The sequence below is a fragment of the Panthera pardus genome, unplaced genomic scaffold, assembly GCF_024362965.1.
Source record: "Panthera pardus isolate Hobbes unplaced genomic scaffold, ASM2436296v1 HiC_scaffold_19, whole genome shotgun sequence".
In the NCBI taxonomy this organism is placed as follows: Eukaryota; Metazoa; Chordata; class Mammalia; order Carnivora; family Felidae; genus Panthera; species Panthera pardus.
The window spans coordinates 15,031,800-15,049,179 of record NW_026526754.1 but is presented as its reverse complement, the minus strand read 5'-3'; the positions used below and the strand labels follow the sequence as shown (position 1 = coordinate 15,049,179).

The 17,380-nt window shown below is 36.8% G+C and overlaps 1 protein-coding gene across 5 annotated transcripts in view; it reads right to left on the bottom strand.

Annotated features, from left to right (window-relative positions):
- Positions 1–17,380, bottom strand: part of CNTNAP4 (contactin associated protein family member 4) — a 251,582-nt gene that overhangs the window by 45,201 nt on the left and 189,001 nt on the right. For all 5 annotated transcript variants that reach the window (XM_019413125.2, XM_019413122.2, XM_019413123.2 and 2 more), the window contains 2 exons: positions 15,744–15,900; positions 11,208–11,335 (listed from right to left, as the gene is read on the bottom strand). In XM_019413125.2, the coding sequence (XP_019268670.1) occupies positions 11,208–11,335; positions 15,744–15,900 (285 nt within the window). The remainder of the gene's footprint in view (positions 1–11,207; positions 11,336–15,743; positions 15,901–17,380) is intronic.

The window sequence follows — 17,380 nt, the reverse complement described above, 5'->3', positions numbered from 1 at the left end:
AAGAAAACGTATCCAGCCTAATTTTTTGTGTGTTAAAGCAATAGGCAGACATTCTCATATTTGAAAGAAATCTGAGAATAAAGCATGCACAAACCCTTTTGAGGAACAATAAAAATAAAAGCCTACTTTGTAATGAAATATCAGCCAAAAGCTATCCGGAAAAGGTGTGGAAGGACAGGATGACCGCATGTCTCAGCACAGACAAAAGTAGGATAATATGTACAAATGGTGAGTCACAAAGTGCGACCCACTAAAATGTTACATCAGTTTCTAAAAAGTTGAAGGGGTGACTGAGTGGCTCAGGTGGTTAAGTGTCTGACTTGTTATCTCAGCTCAGGTCATGATCTCATGGTTTCATGAGTTCGAGTCCCACATTGGGCTCTGCACTGACAGTGTGGAGCCTCACTGGGATTCTCTCTCTCTCTCCTCTCTCTCTGCCCCTGCCCCACTCACATTGTGTGTGTGTGTGTGTGTGTCTCTCTCTCAAAATAAATAAATAAACGTTAGAAAAATTAAGAAAGATAAATAAATAAAAAGTTCAAATGTAGCGTTACCTTACACCCCAGAAGTTCTATTCCTAGAAATATACTCAAGATAAATTAAAACATGTATCCAGAAAAAACCTCATACATGGATGTTCATGTATAGCATTATTTATAATAGCCAAAAAGTGGAAGCAACCCACACGTCTGTCAACCGATTAATGAGTAAACAAAATGTCATCTATCCATACAATGGAAAATTATCTGGTCATAAATATTAATGAAGTGTTGATACACAGTACAACATGGATAAGCCTTGACAATATCATGCTAAGTGAAAACAGCCAGTCACGAAGACCACATACTCTTGTGTTTGCATCTAAATGTTGTTGACTAGGGTTGGAGTCAGCGCAGGAGGGAAACAGGGACTGTCTGATCAGTGGGTACAGGTTTCTTTTTGGGGTGATGAAAATGTTCCAAAATTGGTTGGGTTGTGGTGATGGCTGCATAACTCTATAATGTACGGAAATGATCAAATATATTAAAATATGATCAGACTGTACACTTTAAATGGGTGAATTGTAGGGCATGTGAATTATTTCTCACTAAAGCTGTTACCAAAAAAATAATATAAAGTTAAACTTGCAAAGTTTATTTTAGAGTTCTGAGGCAACAAATATTCCCAAGCACGTGCATACTCAAGAAATGCAACACTCAAGAAGAGTCTTTCTGGAGGAAAACAGAAAACATCAGCTACCTGACAATGCAGTCCAAGAAGAAACAAATCAAGATAAAAAACCATTCAAGAATAGAGAGGCTCTGATGATAGACTAGCAGTTAGCATTAAGAAATAAACAACTATACAAATAACAGCAAAATTAGCAAAAAAGGAGAGGTGGGGGAGAAAAAGAAGAGGAGAGGACAAATGAGTTACTTTTCCTATTTTTCACAATAGATCAATACTGTATAAAATTTAAAAATGAGTTTAACATAAAGCCTAGTGACTCTGTAATGTTTTAAATTTTCATAATCTTTTTTTAAGGTTTAGTGGGATCATTCAAGTTGAACATATATTTATGAGATATATAAATAATGTAAAGCAATTCCCTTGGCTTCAATTTGGTTTTCTTCTTTCTCTGTCGATTTCCATTAATAAAGTTTTGCAAACTTATTTCTCAATCTCTGTTTCTATTTTTCTGTCTAGAGTAGTGCTTCTCTCAACATGAGAAGGTTTTGCCCCCAGGGGACATCTGAAAATTTCTGGAGACATATTTGGTTGTCACAACTAGGGGAAAAGTGCTACTAGTGGATTGAGACCAGGGATACTGCTACCTGTTCAGCAATACACAGGACAGCCCCCAATCATAACAGCCCCGATGTTGGGATTGCCAAAGTTGGGAAACCCTGCTCTGGGAATATCTAGCAATGTCTGGAATAATATTCACTGATGTGAATCATTATTTCTGAGCTGTGTGACTCTTGGTTATTAGTATACTCTTTTCTTTGACATTTATACATTTCTGTATACCTTAAAATTTTATAATGCCTATATCAATTAAGTCACTAATATTTAATATTAAAACTATAAATAAAGGTATCCATGTATATAAAATTATCACAAGAGAATATTATTACAGTCTTGAGAATTACCAGGAATCCTGGTCTCAGAAAAGGCGAAATCTTTTGAAAACATTAGAGAGAATGTTCCCTCATATTTGTGAAGCTGCTTGAGCGTTAACTACTAGCGAGTAATAGAAGTCATCTCAAAAGAACAGAAAACAAACAAAATGGACAAAATATTTTTTTTCTCCAACAAGTAGAAAGTATTTCAGTTTTATAAAGGTGCTGGATTATTAGAAGAGTAAAAATCAAAATTATTAATATTAAGTAAAATCATATATTCATTTGAAAGCACTTTCACTGCCCAAGTCCAAGTGTATTGATGAAAAATGGTTCAGATGGAACTAGATACTCCATGTACTATGTGATTTTTCAATTGGAATACATCTTTCAATAAAAGCTAAACTCTTTTCATTCAAAGTATATATTTGCACATCATTTAATTGCGGATACATCAAAACCTGATTCCTGTCTCTTTCAAATAATTCAAAGTTATAGGTTTCTTGAGCCATATATGATGGATCTTTCTCATTCTTTCACAAACTGCTATTTATTGATTATCTTTCATGTAACAGGTAATGGACTAGGTGCCAGGAACACAATAATAAATGAGCAGTGGATCTGCTCTTGAGAGGCTCAAAAATAATTAAAAGCCAGTATGAAAATATATCTCTGTAATTTGTTCAATATTCTTTGAAAGTATAAGGCCAAGTCCTCTAGAGACCTACTGAAGTCTTCACTGAGTGTGGAAAGTTTCAGTAAATGTTTCGCTTGGGGAGATTTTGCAGATGAAGGAAAGGAAATGAAAAGGCAGTGAAGCCAGATGCCATCAGAGGTCCATGAGTTTTCCCTCTGCCACAGGACCTGCAGAAGTAGGGAAAGGTCTCTGTAGATGTCCTCCTGACCTGTGTGTCAATACTGGATATCCACTCTTTCTCTTTAGCATTTGGGGAGAGTTCTGAAGACAGTGTAAGCACAGTGGGCATGCTCTCCAGTTAATTTTTATGCGTGCCAAAGTTGAGGGATTACCAGTCAAGAAGACTTTGGATGGAACCTCAAAATGAGGATGTTCCCACTGCTTCTGGGAGAAAGGAAAGTATACGAGTAAGCCCTCTGACTAATTACAACCTATTAACCAGTAAACCCAGATGTTTTCCCATAATTCTTTCCTTTGACTCTTTTGCTTCTACAGTTAATAAAAGTTAGAAACATGTTCAGCAGGATTCTATGAGTGTCTTAGAGGACAACCATGTTACTAAAACCTTGGCTGTTTTATGAATTTATTTCTGGTATTTTTTTTAATTGAAGTACAGTTGACATACAGTGTTACATTAGTTTCAGGAGTATGACATAGAGATTCGACAACCGTATACGTTACGCTGTGTTCACCACAAGTGTAGCTACCATCTGTCGCCATGCAACACTCCTACAATACCATTGACTATATTCCCTATTCCGTCCCTTTTGTTCCCCGGATTTATTCATTCCATAATTAGAAGTCTGGTCCTCCAAATCCCCTTTACCCATTTCACCCATCCCCCACCTCTGCGCCTCTGGCAACCCGATTTTGTTCCCTGTATTTATGGGTCTGCTTCTGTTTTGTTTTGGTTTGGTTTTTAGATTCCACATACGAGTGAAATCATATGGTATTTGTCTATCTCGGTCTGACTTATTTCACTTAGCATAATACCCTCTAGGTCCATCCATGTTGTCGCAAGTGGCAAGATCTCATTTTTTTCATGGCTGATATATATACACTATATATATAATACTTAATATATACTGCTTCTTCCTTACCCCTTCATCTACTGATGGACATGTAAGCTGCTTCTATATCTTGCCTATTGTAAATAATGCTACAATAAACATAGGGATGCATATATCTTTTCAAATTACTGTTTTCATTTTCTTTAGGCAAATGCCCAGCAGCAGAATTGCTGGATCAAATGGTAACTCTATTTTTAATGTTTTGAGGAGCCTCAATACTGTTGTACACAGGTTGCACCAATGTACATTCCCACCAACGGTGTACAAGAGTTCAATGAACACTCGTTCAGTGAACAAGAGTTCCTGGCCAACACTTGTTATTTCTTATCTTTTTGATACTAACAATTCTGACAAGTATAAGGTGATATCTCATTGTGTTTTGATTTTCATTTCCCTGATTAGTGATATTGAGCATCTTTTCATATGTCTGTTGACCATCTTTACATCTTCTTTAGGAAAATGCCTATTCCAGTCCTCTGCCCATTTTAATTGGATTATGTGTTGAGTTGTGGAAGATTATTATATACTTTGGATATTACCCCTTATCAAATATGTCATCTGCAAAGATCTTCTCCCATTCAGTATCTTGCCTTTTTGTTTTGTTAATGGTTTTCTTTGCTGTACAAAAGCGTTTTATTTAGTTTATTTTTGCTTTCGTTTCCCTTACCTGGGGAGACATAGCTAGAAAAATGTTTCTAAAGCTGATGTCCAAGAGATTACTGCCTATGTTTTGTTTAAGGAGTTTTATAGTTTCAGATCTCACATTCAGGCCTTTAATCCACTTTGAGTTTATTTTGTATATGGTGTAAGAAAGTGGCCAGGTTTCATTCTTTTGCATGTAGCTGTCCAGTTTTCCCAGCACCATTTGTTGAAGGGGTTGTCTTTTCTCCATTGTATATTCTTGCCTCCTTTCTTGTAGATTAAGTGTGGATTTATTTCAGGCTCTCTATTCTGATCCACTGATCTATGTGTCTATTTTTGTACCAGTACCACACTGTTTTTATTACTATACCTTTGTAGTATACTTGAAATCTAGGAGTGTTACACCTCCCACTTTGTTCTTCTTTCTCAAGATTGGTTTGGCTATTCAGGGTCTTTTGTGGTTTCATACAACTTTTAGAATTATTCTAGTTCTGTGAAAAATACTATTGGTATTATAATAGGGATTGCACTGAATCTGTATATTGCTTTGGTAGTATGGAGATTTTAATTATATTGATCCTTCCAATCCATGAGCATGGTATATATTTTCATTTGTTTGTGTTATCAATTTTTTTCATCAATGTCATCTAGTTTTATGGTATTCTTTAGATAAACCAATTTTTAAATTAAGCAGTTATCATCCTTGGTTAAAAAAAATAATGTACCATTCTGGTGAGTGATGTTGATAATAAGAGAGGTTATCTATGTGTGTGGGCAGGGGATATAAAGCAATTTCCGTACTTGCCTTTCAATTTTGTTATAAACCTAAAAACTTCTCTTTAAAAAAGAGCATTTAGGGGCGCCTGGGTGGCTTGGTCGGTTAAGCGTCTGACTTCGGCTCAGGTCATGATCTCATGGTCTGTGAGTTCAAGCCCCGCGTCGGGCTCTGTGCTGACCGCTCAGAGCCTGGAGCCTGTTTCAGATTCTGTGTCTCCCTCTCTCTCTGCCCCTCCCCTGTTCATGCTCTGTCTCTCTCTGTCTCAAAAATAAACAAACGTTTAAAAAAAAAAAAAAAAAAAAGAGCATTTAGTTCATACTAACATTTAGTCTTTTTTTTTTTTTTTGAGGGTTTTTTTTTTTTTTTGGAGTCAGATGTATTGAAGGATAATTTACATGAATAAAAATGACCCTTTATTTGTGTAGCAATTTTGATAGATGCATAAAGCCATGAAACCACCACCACACTCAAGATATAGAACATGTCCTTAATCTGTTCCCCTTTGCAGAATTCCTCTCACCTTGAAGCTGTTGGCAACTGAAATCCTGTTTTCGTTCCCATGGTTTTGCCTTTTCCAAAATACCTTAGATACTGAATCATCCAGCATGTATTTTAAGACTTCTTTTACTTAGCATAAAGTGCTTGAGATTCATTCACGTTATTGCATGTATCAATACTCCATTTCTTTTTAATGTTCAGTAGTATTCTGTTGTATAGAATGGTTACACCACAGTAAAATGGGAAACTTATTCATTCACTAGTTGATGGACATTTGGGTGGGTTCCAGTTTTAGGAGACTATGAATAGAGCCAGTATAAACCTTTACATACAGGTTTTTTTATGTCTCTTGTATATCTAAGAATGGAATTGCTGTATCATATGGTAAATGTGTGCTTAACCTATAAAAAAACAAAAACAAAAAAATCTGCCAAACTATCTTCCAAAGTGGCTGTAGCATTTTACATTTGCACCAGCAATGAGAGTTCCCGTTACTCTGAATCTTCACCAGAATTTGATATTGTCTGTTTTTCAAAAAATTTTATCAATTTTAAGTTATATATTGATATCTCCTTATGGTATTATTTTACATTTTCCTAATGACTAAGGATATTGAGAATCTTTTTTTATTATTATTTTAAATTTACTTATTTTTGATACAGAAAGACAGAGCACAAGTGGGGCAGGGGCAGAGATAGAAGGAGACAGAATCCAAAGCAGGCTCCAGGCTCTGAACTGTCGGCACAGAGCCTGACGCAGGGCTCGAACTCACAAACCGCAAGATCATCAGGACCTGAGTCGAAGGTGGACACGTAACCGAATGAGCCACCCAGGCGCCCCTTGAAAATCTTTTTATGTGCTTTTTGAAATCTGTATATTTTCTCTGATAAATGTGCAAATTTTTTGCCCATGTCTTAATCTGAATATTTTTTATTATTGACCCATGAGAGTAATGTTCTTTCTATATCCTGGACACTAGGCTTTATCAGGTATGTATTTTGTAAATATTTTCTCCCAGTTTGTGGCTTGTCTTTTCACTTTCTTAACAATGTCATTTTAAAAGTAGTTTTTAAATTCGATGAAATTTAATTTATCATTTTTAACAATTTTATGGATCATGCATTTGGTGTTGTATTTAAGAAATCTATGCCTAACTCAAAGTCACTAAGATTTTTTCCTATATTTTCTTTTCTTTTTTTTTTTTTTTTTTTTAATTTTTTTTAACGTTTATTTATTTTTGGGACAGAGAGAGACAGAGCATGAACGGAGGAGGGGCAGAGAGAGAGGGAGACACAGAATTGGAAGCAAGCTCCAGGCTCTGAGCCATCAGCCCAGAGCCCGACGCGGGGCTCCAACTCGCGGACCGCGAGATCGTGACCTGAGCTGAAGTCGGACGCTTAACCGACTGAGCCACCCAGGCGCCCCTTCCTATATTTTCTTAAAGAAGGTTATAGTTTGTGGGTTCACATTTAAGTATATGATTAGTTTTGAGTTATTTTTTGTACACAGTTTGAAGAATGGGTTGAGATTTTTGTTTGTTTTTGTTTTTTTTCAAATGCATTGTAATTATTCCAGCACTGTCTTAAAATGGACTGTTCTTTCTCCATTGAGTTGCTCTGGCAGCTTTTTCAAAAATGAATTGAATGTATATATTCTGGGCTCTCTGTTCTGTTTTATCAATCTATTTCTCTATCTTGATGTCAATATCACATTGTCTTTAATTCTACAGTTTTGTAACGTGTCTTAAAAAGTGTTAAGTCTCAAACTTGGTTTTTATTTTTCACAATGTTTTAGTTATTCTAGTTTCTTTGTGTTTTGGCACACAGTTTAGAAGAAGCTTGCCAATTTCTAAGAAGAGGAAAAAGAAAAGCACCTAATGGGTTTTGATTGGGATTGTAATGAACCTGTATATCAATTTTAGAAAAACTGACATCTTAACAATATCAAATCTTTCAATCCACAACTATTATAGCTCTCATTCCACAACTATTATATTTTTACTTAGTTCTTCTTTAATGATTTCTCATCAGTGTTATGTAATTTTGTTACATTTATGCCAAAGAATTTAATATTTTTGGTGCTACTATAAGAGGTATTTTAACATTTTAATTAACAGTTTTTATTAAGAAAATACAGAAATTTATTTTTGAATACTGACTTTGTATCCTGTGACCTTGCCAAACTCACTTTAAAAAAAAGTTCTTACAGATTTCCTACCTAGAAATCCGTATCATTTATAAATGGAACATTTTATATCTTCCTTTCTGATCTATATGCCTTGAATTCCTTTTCATATTGCATATGCTAGGACCAACAGTATGATATTGAATCGGACAGGTGATAGCAGACATCTTTGCCTTGATCCTGATCTCAGAGGGAAAGCATTTTAAGTCTTTGGCTATTCAATATGATATTAGCTGTCAGATCTTCATAGATGCCTTTAATTTTTTTTTCTTTTTTTGAGAGAGAGCACAGACAGGGGAGGGGCAGAGGGAGAGAGAGAGAATCTTAAGCAGGCTCCATGCCCAGTGTGGAGCCTGGGCTCAATCTCACAACCATGAGATCATGACCATGAGCTCAGGACCTGAGCCTAAATCAAGAGTCAGATGCTTAATGGCCTGAACCACCCAGGTGCCCCCATATATGCCTTTTAAAACACTGAGGATGTTCTCTTCAGTTCCTACACTGCTTTTATCATAAATGGGATGTCAAATGCTGCCATTTACTTTTCACATAAATCTTCAAGAAATTTATTTCCATATTCATAAATAAATAAATTCGTAAGGACAATAGTATTTACTAAGTTTTGTGTCTGTAGCACAACTTTAAAGGCAGCTTTATCGTTCATACCTGTTGTGCTTTAAGACAAACACCTAACAATGTTACCTGTGCTTCTGGTATCAAACGACAATGGCAGCAGTCACGTGGAATTTCAGAACCACGTACATTTAAAAAAATAATCAAAGAAGGACTTGGAAAAAGACAACCTCAATTAATTAGGGGCAAGCTCATATTTGGTACCAATAGGTCTCAGAGTCATTTTTGTTTCTTTGTCCTGCCTTCTCAAGGCTTCTGTCCTCTTTCCTAGAAAAACATAGCTAGATAGAAAACTTTCAACATCTCTCATGTGTGTGATAAAACCAAAATGTCTATTTTTTCATACTCATTTTTCCGTTTTTCTGTCAAAGAAAATCTAAAAGTCCCTTTGTCTCAGTGAAGGGTACTAGAATTCTTACTGTCACAGCAGCTTTACTTAGATCACAAAGTCAGAGATCTTTCAACCTCCACTTTCACGCTTTCAGCCTCCACTCCCACCCTGATCATGCCGAATTTACCTCTTTCTCTGAGCCCCTCCAGTAAGTCCCATGCCAACAACTGCCTGGTTCAAGTCCTCATCATTTTTCCTTGTCTTACATCAAAGGTCACTTCGCTGGCCTTTAGATTTATAACTGGTCTTCATGTTTTCAATTGGATTGTGAAGATTAAGCTATTTCTCAGCCTTAAATTATTCAATATTCAGGTCCTACTGCCTTCAGGATAGTGTCTGCATACCTTTCTTCTGCTTATCAGGCCCAGTGTGCATGATTCCATATCTAGAAGTCCCATATCTACCCAGTCTATCTCACTTGGAAAGAAAAATAAATGTGCCTAAGGCACTGCACCTTCGGGGGTGCAGATTTCCCATGTAGAGAAAGGGGGGGGCATCCATTGTTCTGTAGCCATTGCTCTTCTGACTGAGAAAATAACGAGTCCCCCATGCAGAAAACAGTCCTGTGACGTTATGTGAGGATGAGCCTCAAGCCTAAAATAGATGTGCAAGAAGGCCAAGGGAACTCTCAATTACTATTTCATTTAAAAGTGAGAAATTATTTAGCAGGTCTCTAAATACTTAAATTGCTTGCAAATTCTTATTCCTAATGTTTTTCCTCCCTCTGCAGCCCCACGGTCAGAAAAGTTTAACGCTGTGGTTTCTCAACTTCAGTACTATTGACATTTTGGACCAGATCATTCCTAGTTGCAGATGGCTGTCTTGCACATTATAGGATATTTAGCAGTATTCCTGACCTCTCCCTCTAGATGCCATTAGCACTCAACCCCCCGACAACTGTACCAGTCAAAAGTGTCTTCAGGTATTGCCAATGTCCACCGAGGGGCAAACACTGCCTTGCATGGAAAACCTCTACTTTTCAGTGAAAAGTGCAGTGTGTTTTAAGTTCATGGCAGAAAGTCTGTGCGAAAGAAGCCCTCAGCGCCAGTGGTAGTGACGTGAGTCAAAGCAGACACCTTCCCGGGGACTGTAGCAAATGAAATAAGGGAGAGGGAGGAAGCCAGCCCAGGCCCCTGAAGGGTTAAGATGAGAGCCAGCAGGGAAAACTGTGTGTGAGGTGTAGAACAATTTCTCTGCAGTCACAAAATCACCGTACTTCCCTGGATGCATCCTGAGTTTACAACCTCGTCTCTTTGCACATAATTTTTCTCTCCATGAAATATCCTATGTCTTCTTCATGTGATTGTGTGAGCCTACTGGCAGAACAGGAAGTAGAGATGCTTAAGATTGGGGATAGTAGGTATAATGGCAGACATTTTTTATAAGTATATATAAATTTTTATAGGCCAGTATCATTTTTGCTTTTTAACTAAGCAACTTCTGCTGTGTATCTCCATAAATCCACTGCATTGTTAGATCATCTCTTCCTCTGTCGAGCCCCTAGAATAAAACTTTATTTTAGGGTATACTTTTAATGTAAATAAATATTTTTCCCATTTCCGTTTTAAGTCCTGGAAATAACTAAAGGCACAAATAATTAATGCATCAGTCTCCATACGTATGGGTACATATACTCATTTCAATCCCTGCTGAAAAGAAATATTTTCTGTGAAACTATATTTTAATTTTAAAATTCTGCTTTAGAGTGCGAATACATTGAATACACAAAACAGCGTGTCCCATTGATTTAGAGTTGGACACACAAACTGGAAACAAAAACGAGATCAAAAGTTGAAATATGTTTGACGAAACTGGCATTTGATCCTATTGATGCTCTAATTTCACCACAGGCCCAACAGGAGAAAACTCACATACATTCTCCACACTTTTATGCAGCACTGAGGCTTTCCTATATAGATAATGGCAGGTAGAAATTTAGGAATGCTGGGATGTGTTTACCAACCAATCAAATTGAGATGCTTAGTGGTTTCTTTCTCTTGGGATCTGAACAAGCCTTGCTGTCACAGCCTTTGTTGCAGGGCTTTAAACTTTATGAGGGTACGTTCTTTGTTGACCGACTGAAAGAAAGACTTCAAACACTGCTCATGCGGCGTCACAAGAGAAGTCTGATTAATTATTCTATGACAGAAACATGAGTCCTCAGTGACATCGGTTTCCCCAGATATGTTTACAGCACAATGCCACCACTTACTGTCTCCCCGGCAGAGTAGAGGCCCCAGTTTATAAGCTGCTTCTGAGTGCGGTCGGCCCGTGTCTGTAACCACGATCTTCCTTACTGGCAGGTGTTCTTTATAAGAAAGGAATCCAGTGTCATTGGTCCTAAAAAACAGTAACAACAACAAAAATCCTTAAAATTACAATTTGTAATTATAAAATAAGCAATAATCCTCACTAAATTTCAAAGCCAAGGTATTCTGAGCTAAATCTGCACACACAAAAAAGCAAGGAAACAACTGCTCACTTAAGCATATGAAAATATGGCCACGTTTTCACGTCTCCTGCAGACTGACTATAGCTGGTGATTCTGAAATTCAGTTGAGCATTTTCTACCTTTTCAGTGGAATGGTTATGGCGAGATAATCACTTCATAATGTACAAAAGTATCAAATCACTACGTTGCATAATATAATATAATATAATATAATATAATATAATATAATATATATTGCATATATTAATATAATATTGTATAACGATTATACAATATACTATTGTATAATTAATATACATATTAATATAATACTGTATACCAATTATAATCCAACAGCAAAAAAGAATAGAAAACAAGTAAATTAATAAATAATTACATTTAGTATAATGACTGATATTGTGTTCTTAGCTCTACCATTTTGTTATTTGTTGCTTATTTTTTCCCATAGGATTTCCTGTATTTCTGCACCCTCTTTCCTAAATCTCTTGGCTAACTACGTATTTCTTTGTATTCAATTTTATTTTTTACTCACTTTTGAGCTATATGTCTGTTTATAGTTTTTAATGTTTGCTTTACGGATCTTTACATGATGCATCTTTAATTCATCCACTTTACTTAGATTTTATGTTATATTACTTAATATAAAATGTCAGAAGCTTACTATAGGATAATATTCTTAACCTCCCCCTACCCCCCACCACACACACACCTGCTCCTTGTGTTATTGCTGTAATATAGTTTAAATCTAGGTGTTATAAATGTTATAATATAATTAAACAGTAAATTTTAATTTACTTTTTTAATAAAAAAAAAAGAACTTAAATGCTGGCTTTTATATTTCCTGACATAATCATGATTTCCAGTCTTCTTCGTTCCTTTCTGAAGATGAGTTTTCGTCTGGTATTATTTCTCTTTAGCCTGTAGCATTTCTGTTAGTGTACTGTTACAGTGCAGTTGTGTTGGGAACAAATTCAGCATTTCCTTAATCTGAAAAGGACTTTATTTCACCTTCAGTTTTGAAATATCTATTTATTTAGTATAGAATTCTAGGTTGACATTGCTTTCTTTCTCAGCACATTAAAGAGATCATTCCATTGTCTTCTGACCTGTGCTTCTGATGAGGAGTCAGCCTTCACTGGTATCTCTCTGTTTTCCTGCATGGAATGCATTCCACCAGATCTGTCCAACCTGGCTGTTGCTTTTACAATATTTATCTTTATCATTTTTTTTTTAGCAGCAATTTGAACAATAAGCCAAGGTGTGTTCTTCTCTGTTTTTATTCTGCTTCAGATCCTCTGAGTTTCTGGAATCTGTACATTGATGTTGTATTAGTGATCCACCACGGCAGAACAAACTAGCCTAAAACTTCACGACTTAAAACAACATTTATGATCTATGTGTCCGTGTGTCAAGAATCTGGGCAGAGCTCAACAGGAGAGTCTGGCTCTGAGTCCCCCGCGCAGCGGCAACGAGAGTGTTGGCAAGGACTACGGCCATCTCAGCGCTTGACAGGGGAAGGATCTGCTTCCAAGCTCACTCATGTGGTTCGTCGTTGGCAGTAGTCTGCTCCTTGCCAGCGGATGGACTGAGGGCCCTGGCTCTTCACTGGTGTCGGTTGATGGTCACCTTCAATTCCTTGCCATATGAGCCTCTCCCCAGGACAGCTCACGACACGGCAGATTGCCTCATCAAAACAGGAGTCGCAGAGAGAGTTGCAAGGAAATCAGAAATCATAGTTTTTTGTGACTCCATCTCAGAAGTGACTCTCCTCCCTTTGATCATATTCTATTTATTTAAAGCAAGTCACAAGGTCCAAGTGAAATGCCACTGAAATGTCCCTAGAGCTCGTTCAGTTTTCCAGGGGTAGCTGTCTGCTTGATTCCCAGAAACCTCCCCTGTGCATATGCAGTTCAGGGCAGTCGGGGCCCTGAGGGGAGTTGACAGAGTGGACTCTGCCCAGGTAGTTTTCTTCTTTCTGGGATTTCCACTCCCTCCTCAATTTTTAGTCATTTTGGCAGCCCTAAACTCTGTCCTCTGATACCTGGAGCCGAAAAAAATCTAGTATTCCCTTGGAGTCCTCACCACCTCATGGCACGTGGTTTGGTGAGTGCCCTCATGTGAAAAAGCATATAAAATATAAACATCTATCTCACCCATTTGAATTCCTTCTTTCAAGGGTCAAAGTCCCCCAACCTTGGCAGTTTCTGCCTACATTTGGCTGCTCTCCACCTTCTTCAACTAGGTGCTTTTCTAAATATATTTCCAGAGATTATAAATGTGTCTAAGGAAGGTTAGCTCCATGCAAGCTACTTTACCAGGAGCAGAATTTAATACGAGAAATTTTAAAATCTTATTTTTAAAAATGACTTTTTTTGAGCGAGAGAGAAAGAGAGCACACAGGGTGGGGAGGGGCAGATGGGAGAGGGAGAGAGAGAGAATCTTCAGTAGCCTCCACACCCAGCACGGAGCCCAACGTGGGGCTCGATCCCACAACCCTGAGATCATGACCTGAACCGAAATCGAGTTGGACATATGACAGACTGAGCCACACCAGGTGCCCCTAAAAATTATTTTTGATGAATAATATGTTACAGAGGCATTGGAGAAATTTGGTGATTAGGTTAGGTATTTTTCCTGGTAAGCACTGCTATTAACATTTTATTTGCACTTTAAGACACACTATTATTGTGTAGGCATTTTGTGTGTGTGTGTGTGTGTGTGTGTGTGTGTGTGTGTGTGTGTGCGTGCGTGCACGTGTGTGTGAAGGCAGTGAGGAAAAGAGTGCCCTCCACAGGAGGCAGATATTCTGAAAAACTGGAGTTTGAGCAAGAAAGACAATACTCTATGAAACATGTAACACTAAAAATATAATCGTGACTCCATGCAGAAACCTCCTTTTAGAGTATTCTAAAATAATCTTTTTTAAAATATAATGTAGCCTTGATGTTTGCCAAATAAATACACAGAGTATTCCATAATTCAAAACGTGAGCTCAATTAACAACGGACTGATTACTGAAATTAATGTAGATTCTGTAACCAAATCAATCACATTTACAGCCAAATTGACTATTAGTACTTTTAAAAATAATTCTTGGGGTACCTGGTTGGCTCAGTTAGTTGAGCCTCCGAGTTCAGCTCAGGTCATGGTATCACGGGTTCATGGGTTCGAGCCCCACATCAGGCTCTGTGCTGACAGCTCAGAGCCTGGAGCCTGCTTCGGATTCTGTGTCTCCCTCCCTCTCCGCCCCTCTCCCACTCGCACTCTCTCTGACAAAAATAAATAAGCGTTAAAAAAATTTTTTTTAGATAACTCTTATGTACAGATCCAGGTGCTTAGTGATGTAAGATATACATATGGAATGCTGAAATGCGAATAGGAAAATTTAAAAACCTTTCACTTCACAAATAAATAAAACCAATGTATATTTCAACTCTAGTCTCAAATATACTAAATATCTTTTCAAAATTTTCAAAGGCAAACATACACATAAGGCTTCTCTTCTACTTAAAACAATATTTCAGCCTTAGTTTTCAAATCCCTAAGTGTTTTAGATTTCCTTTTTTGAGGTATGATAAATAGACTATTAGTTCTTTGTGGCATGGTTTGTCCTGAAAAAAAACTAAAGAGCTACATGTTCAAATAACTGTGAGACTTTCTAAGTTTACATGTTTAAAGGTTTTAGAGGTAGATTATTGAAGAACTGTGCTTCAGTAATTAATGGCTATAAATATATTTTGAAAATAATAGAATTCTTAACCACATTCAATTTTAAAAACAATGATAACTGACTTACAATGAAGAGGAAACATGAAACAGATGTCTCTATTTCATCCTATTACAAAAATAAAATGTAATGATTTGTGGTCCATTTCTAAAAAACTCAAATAAAAAGATACTGGTCTTCACATTTAGGATTCAAACTGATTGTAACACATTTCATCAAAACATACCTTTATCTAATTTCTTCACTGTACTAATTTGTTCAGTATCTGCCTCGCTCTGCTGTATGTTCTGAGTGATTCATTTTTAACAATAAACTTTATATCGGGGTGTCTGGGTGGCTCAGTCAGTTATGCGTCCGACTTCGGCTCAGGTCATGATCTCACGGTTCGTGAGTTTGACCCCTGCCTCGGGCTCTGCGCTGACAGCTCAGAACCTGGAGCCTGCTTTGGATTTTGTCTCTCCCTCACTCTCTCTCTTTCTCTGGCCCTCCTCCTCCCTCTCTCTCTTTCTCTCCCTCAAAAATAAATAAACATTAAATAAAAACAACTTTATTTTGCATAAGGAAATCACCATTCATTCCGGTCAGCGTCACAGTTGCAGTAATACTGAGAATCAATGCAGTTCCCTTCTAATCCACAAGTACACTTCTGAGGATCAGGCAAAGAACCTCCCCAGTACGTCTGTGTTTCATTGGTTCTTCCAACCCACCAACTCAGAGGGCGTCCATCTGAAAGATAAATGCGAGAAATGTGAGATCGGCTCTGGACCCCACAGCCTTCCAGGCCAGTCCATTCCCTTCCTTCCCAAATCAGTCAAAAGACTGAAGGCAGGAAAAGAAAGGCTGGTCTGATGTAATGATATTCCAAAGACTGCTACTGATGGCATTTCCTTAAGAAAGCTTTTAAAAAATATATTTTATTATTTAAGCTTAAATGGTCAATATATTTTTCTTTAAGTAGAAAAGAAACCAGTAGTTCCTTTTTAATTCAGGCATGACATTTAAAAATGTTTTGAGAGGAGTTCACATATGTAAGTTCTTTAAAAATAATTTCTGAAACAAAAAGGCATCAAAATAAAAGCCACAGTAATTATGATATCAGAAGCAAAACTGATTTGAGATCATGAAATGCCCATTAAAACACTACAGAATGTTATGGAAAGTCAGCGATTGATCTCAATACATTTATTCAACTAAAAACACATGAGCTGTTTATTTACATTAGGCATTGTTCGGCACCCCCTCCTTATGATTTAGGATCTATTTGGAAGTATGTGGTTTTTTTTCTTCCATTTAATGGCTTGGCTATTTATTTGGAGACTACAGAAATAACACTGAAAGATCTTTATGCCTGAAGCAAACACTACACTCAAAAACAAAGTTTCCCTTAGCCAAGTGCATTGCTTTCTATGATGAATGTTCAGCTTCCAGCTCCTTCTCAGAGTTACGACTAAACATGATGCCAAAGAACTAGCACAAAGAATAGACAGAACATTCAGGTGAGGAATGCAGGCAATCTGTCTTAGCAAAAAACAATAGGTAGTGAGGAAAAATCATAGTCATTTGAGAATCAGGGCATGAGAAGAATGTGACATCAAATCAGTCAGCTCCTCAAAGTTGTTAGATCATTTTTCTGTTGACTTTCAAAACTTTTAAGTTACTGCCATGAGCCCTATTGAAAATACGGGACTTATACTAATTTCTCCCTCATTTACAAATGTCAATGCTCGTAACAACTTACTATTTGATTAAACCTCTACTAATGCTGACAACCTCTCTCCCAGTGTTCCTTTCCATACCAGCACATACCATGCCAAAAAACCCAAGTGAACTGGAAGTTTGTGTTATGGATAAAGACATTAAAATCAAGGTTTTTCATTTTTTTTAACTGCATGATTAACTTAACCATCTTGAAACATTTAATAGGTATATTCCAATATACTGCTTAAACATTACATGTTCATAGATTAAAAAGAAAATAAATTATTCCTAAATATTGAATAATATTTTCACCAATCTTCCTTGAAACCACTGAATGTTTTAAAGTACCAAGGACATGCAGTTCCCTTTAAGACTTTTTCAAGTGTCCTGAAGAATTTAAATAAGTATAGGAAAGAATGAAGAAAGTCATGAGAAATTTTCTAAGTTAAAAATTAAAACGATAAAATATCAGTGATCATGGTAGGACATTCCCCTTCCCATAGTTAAA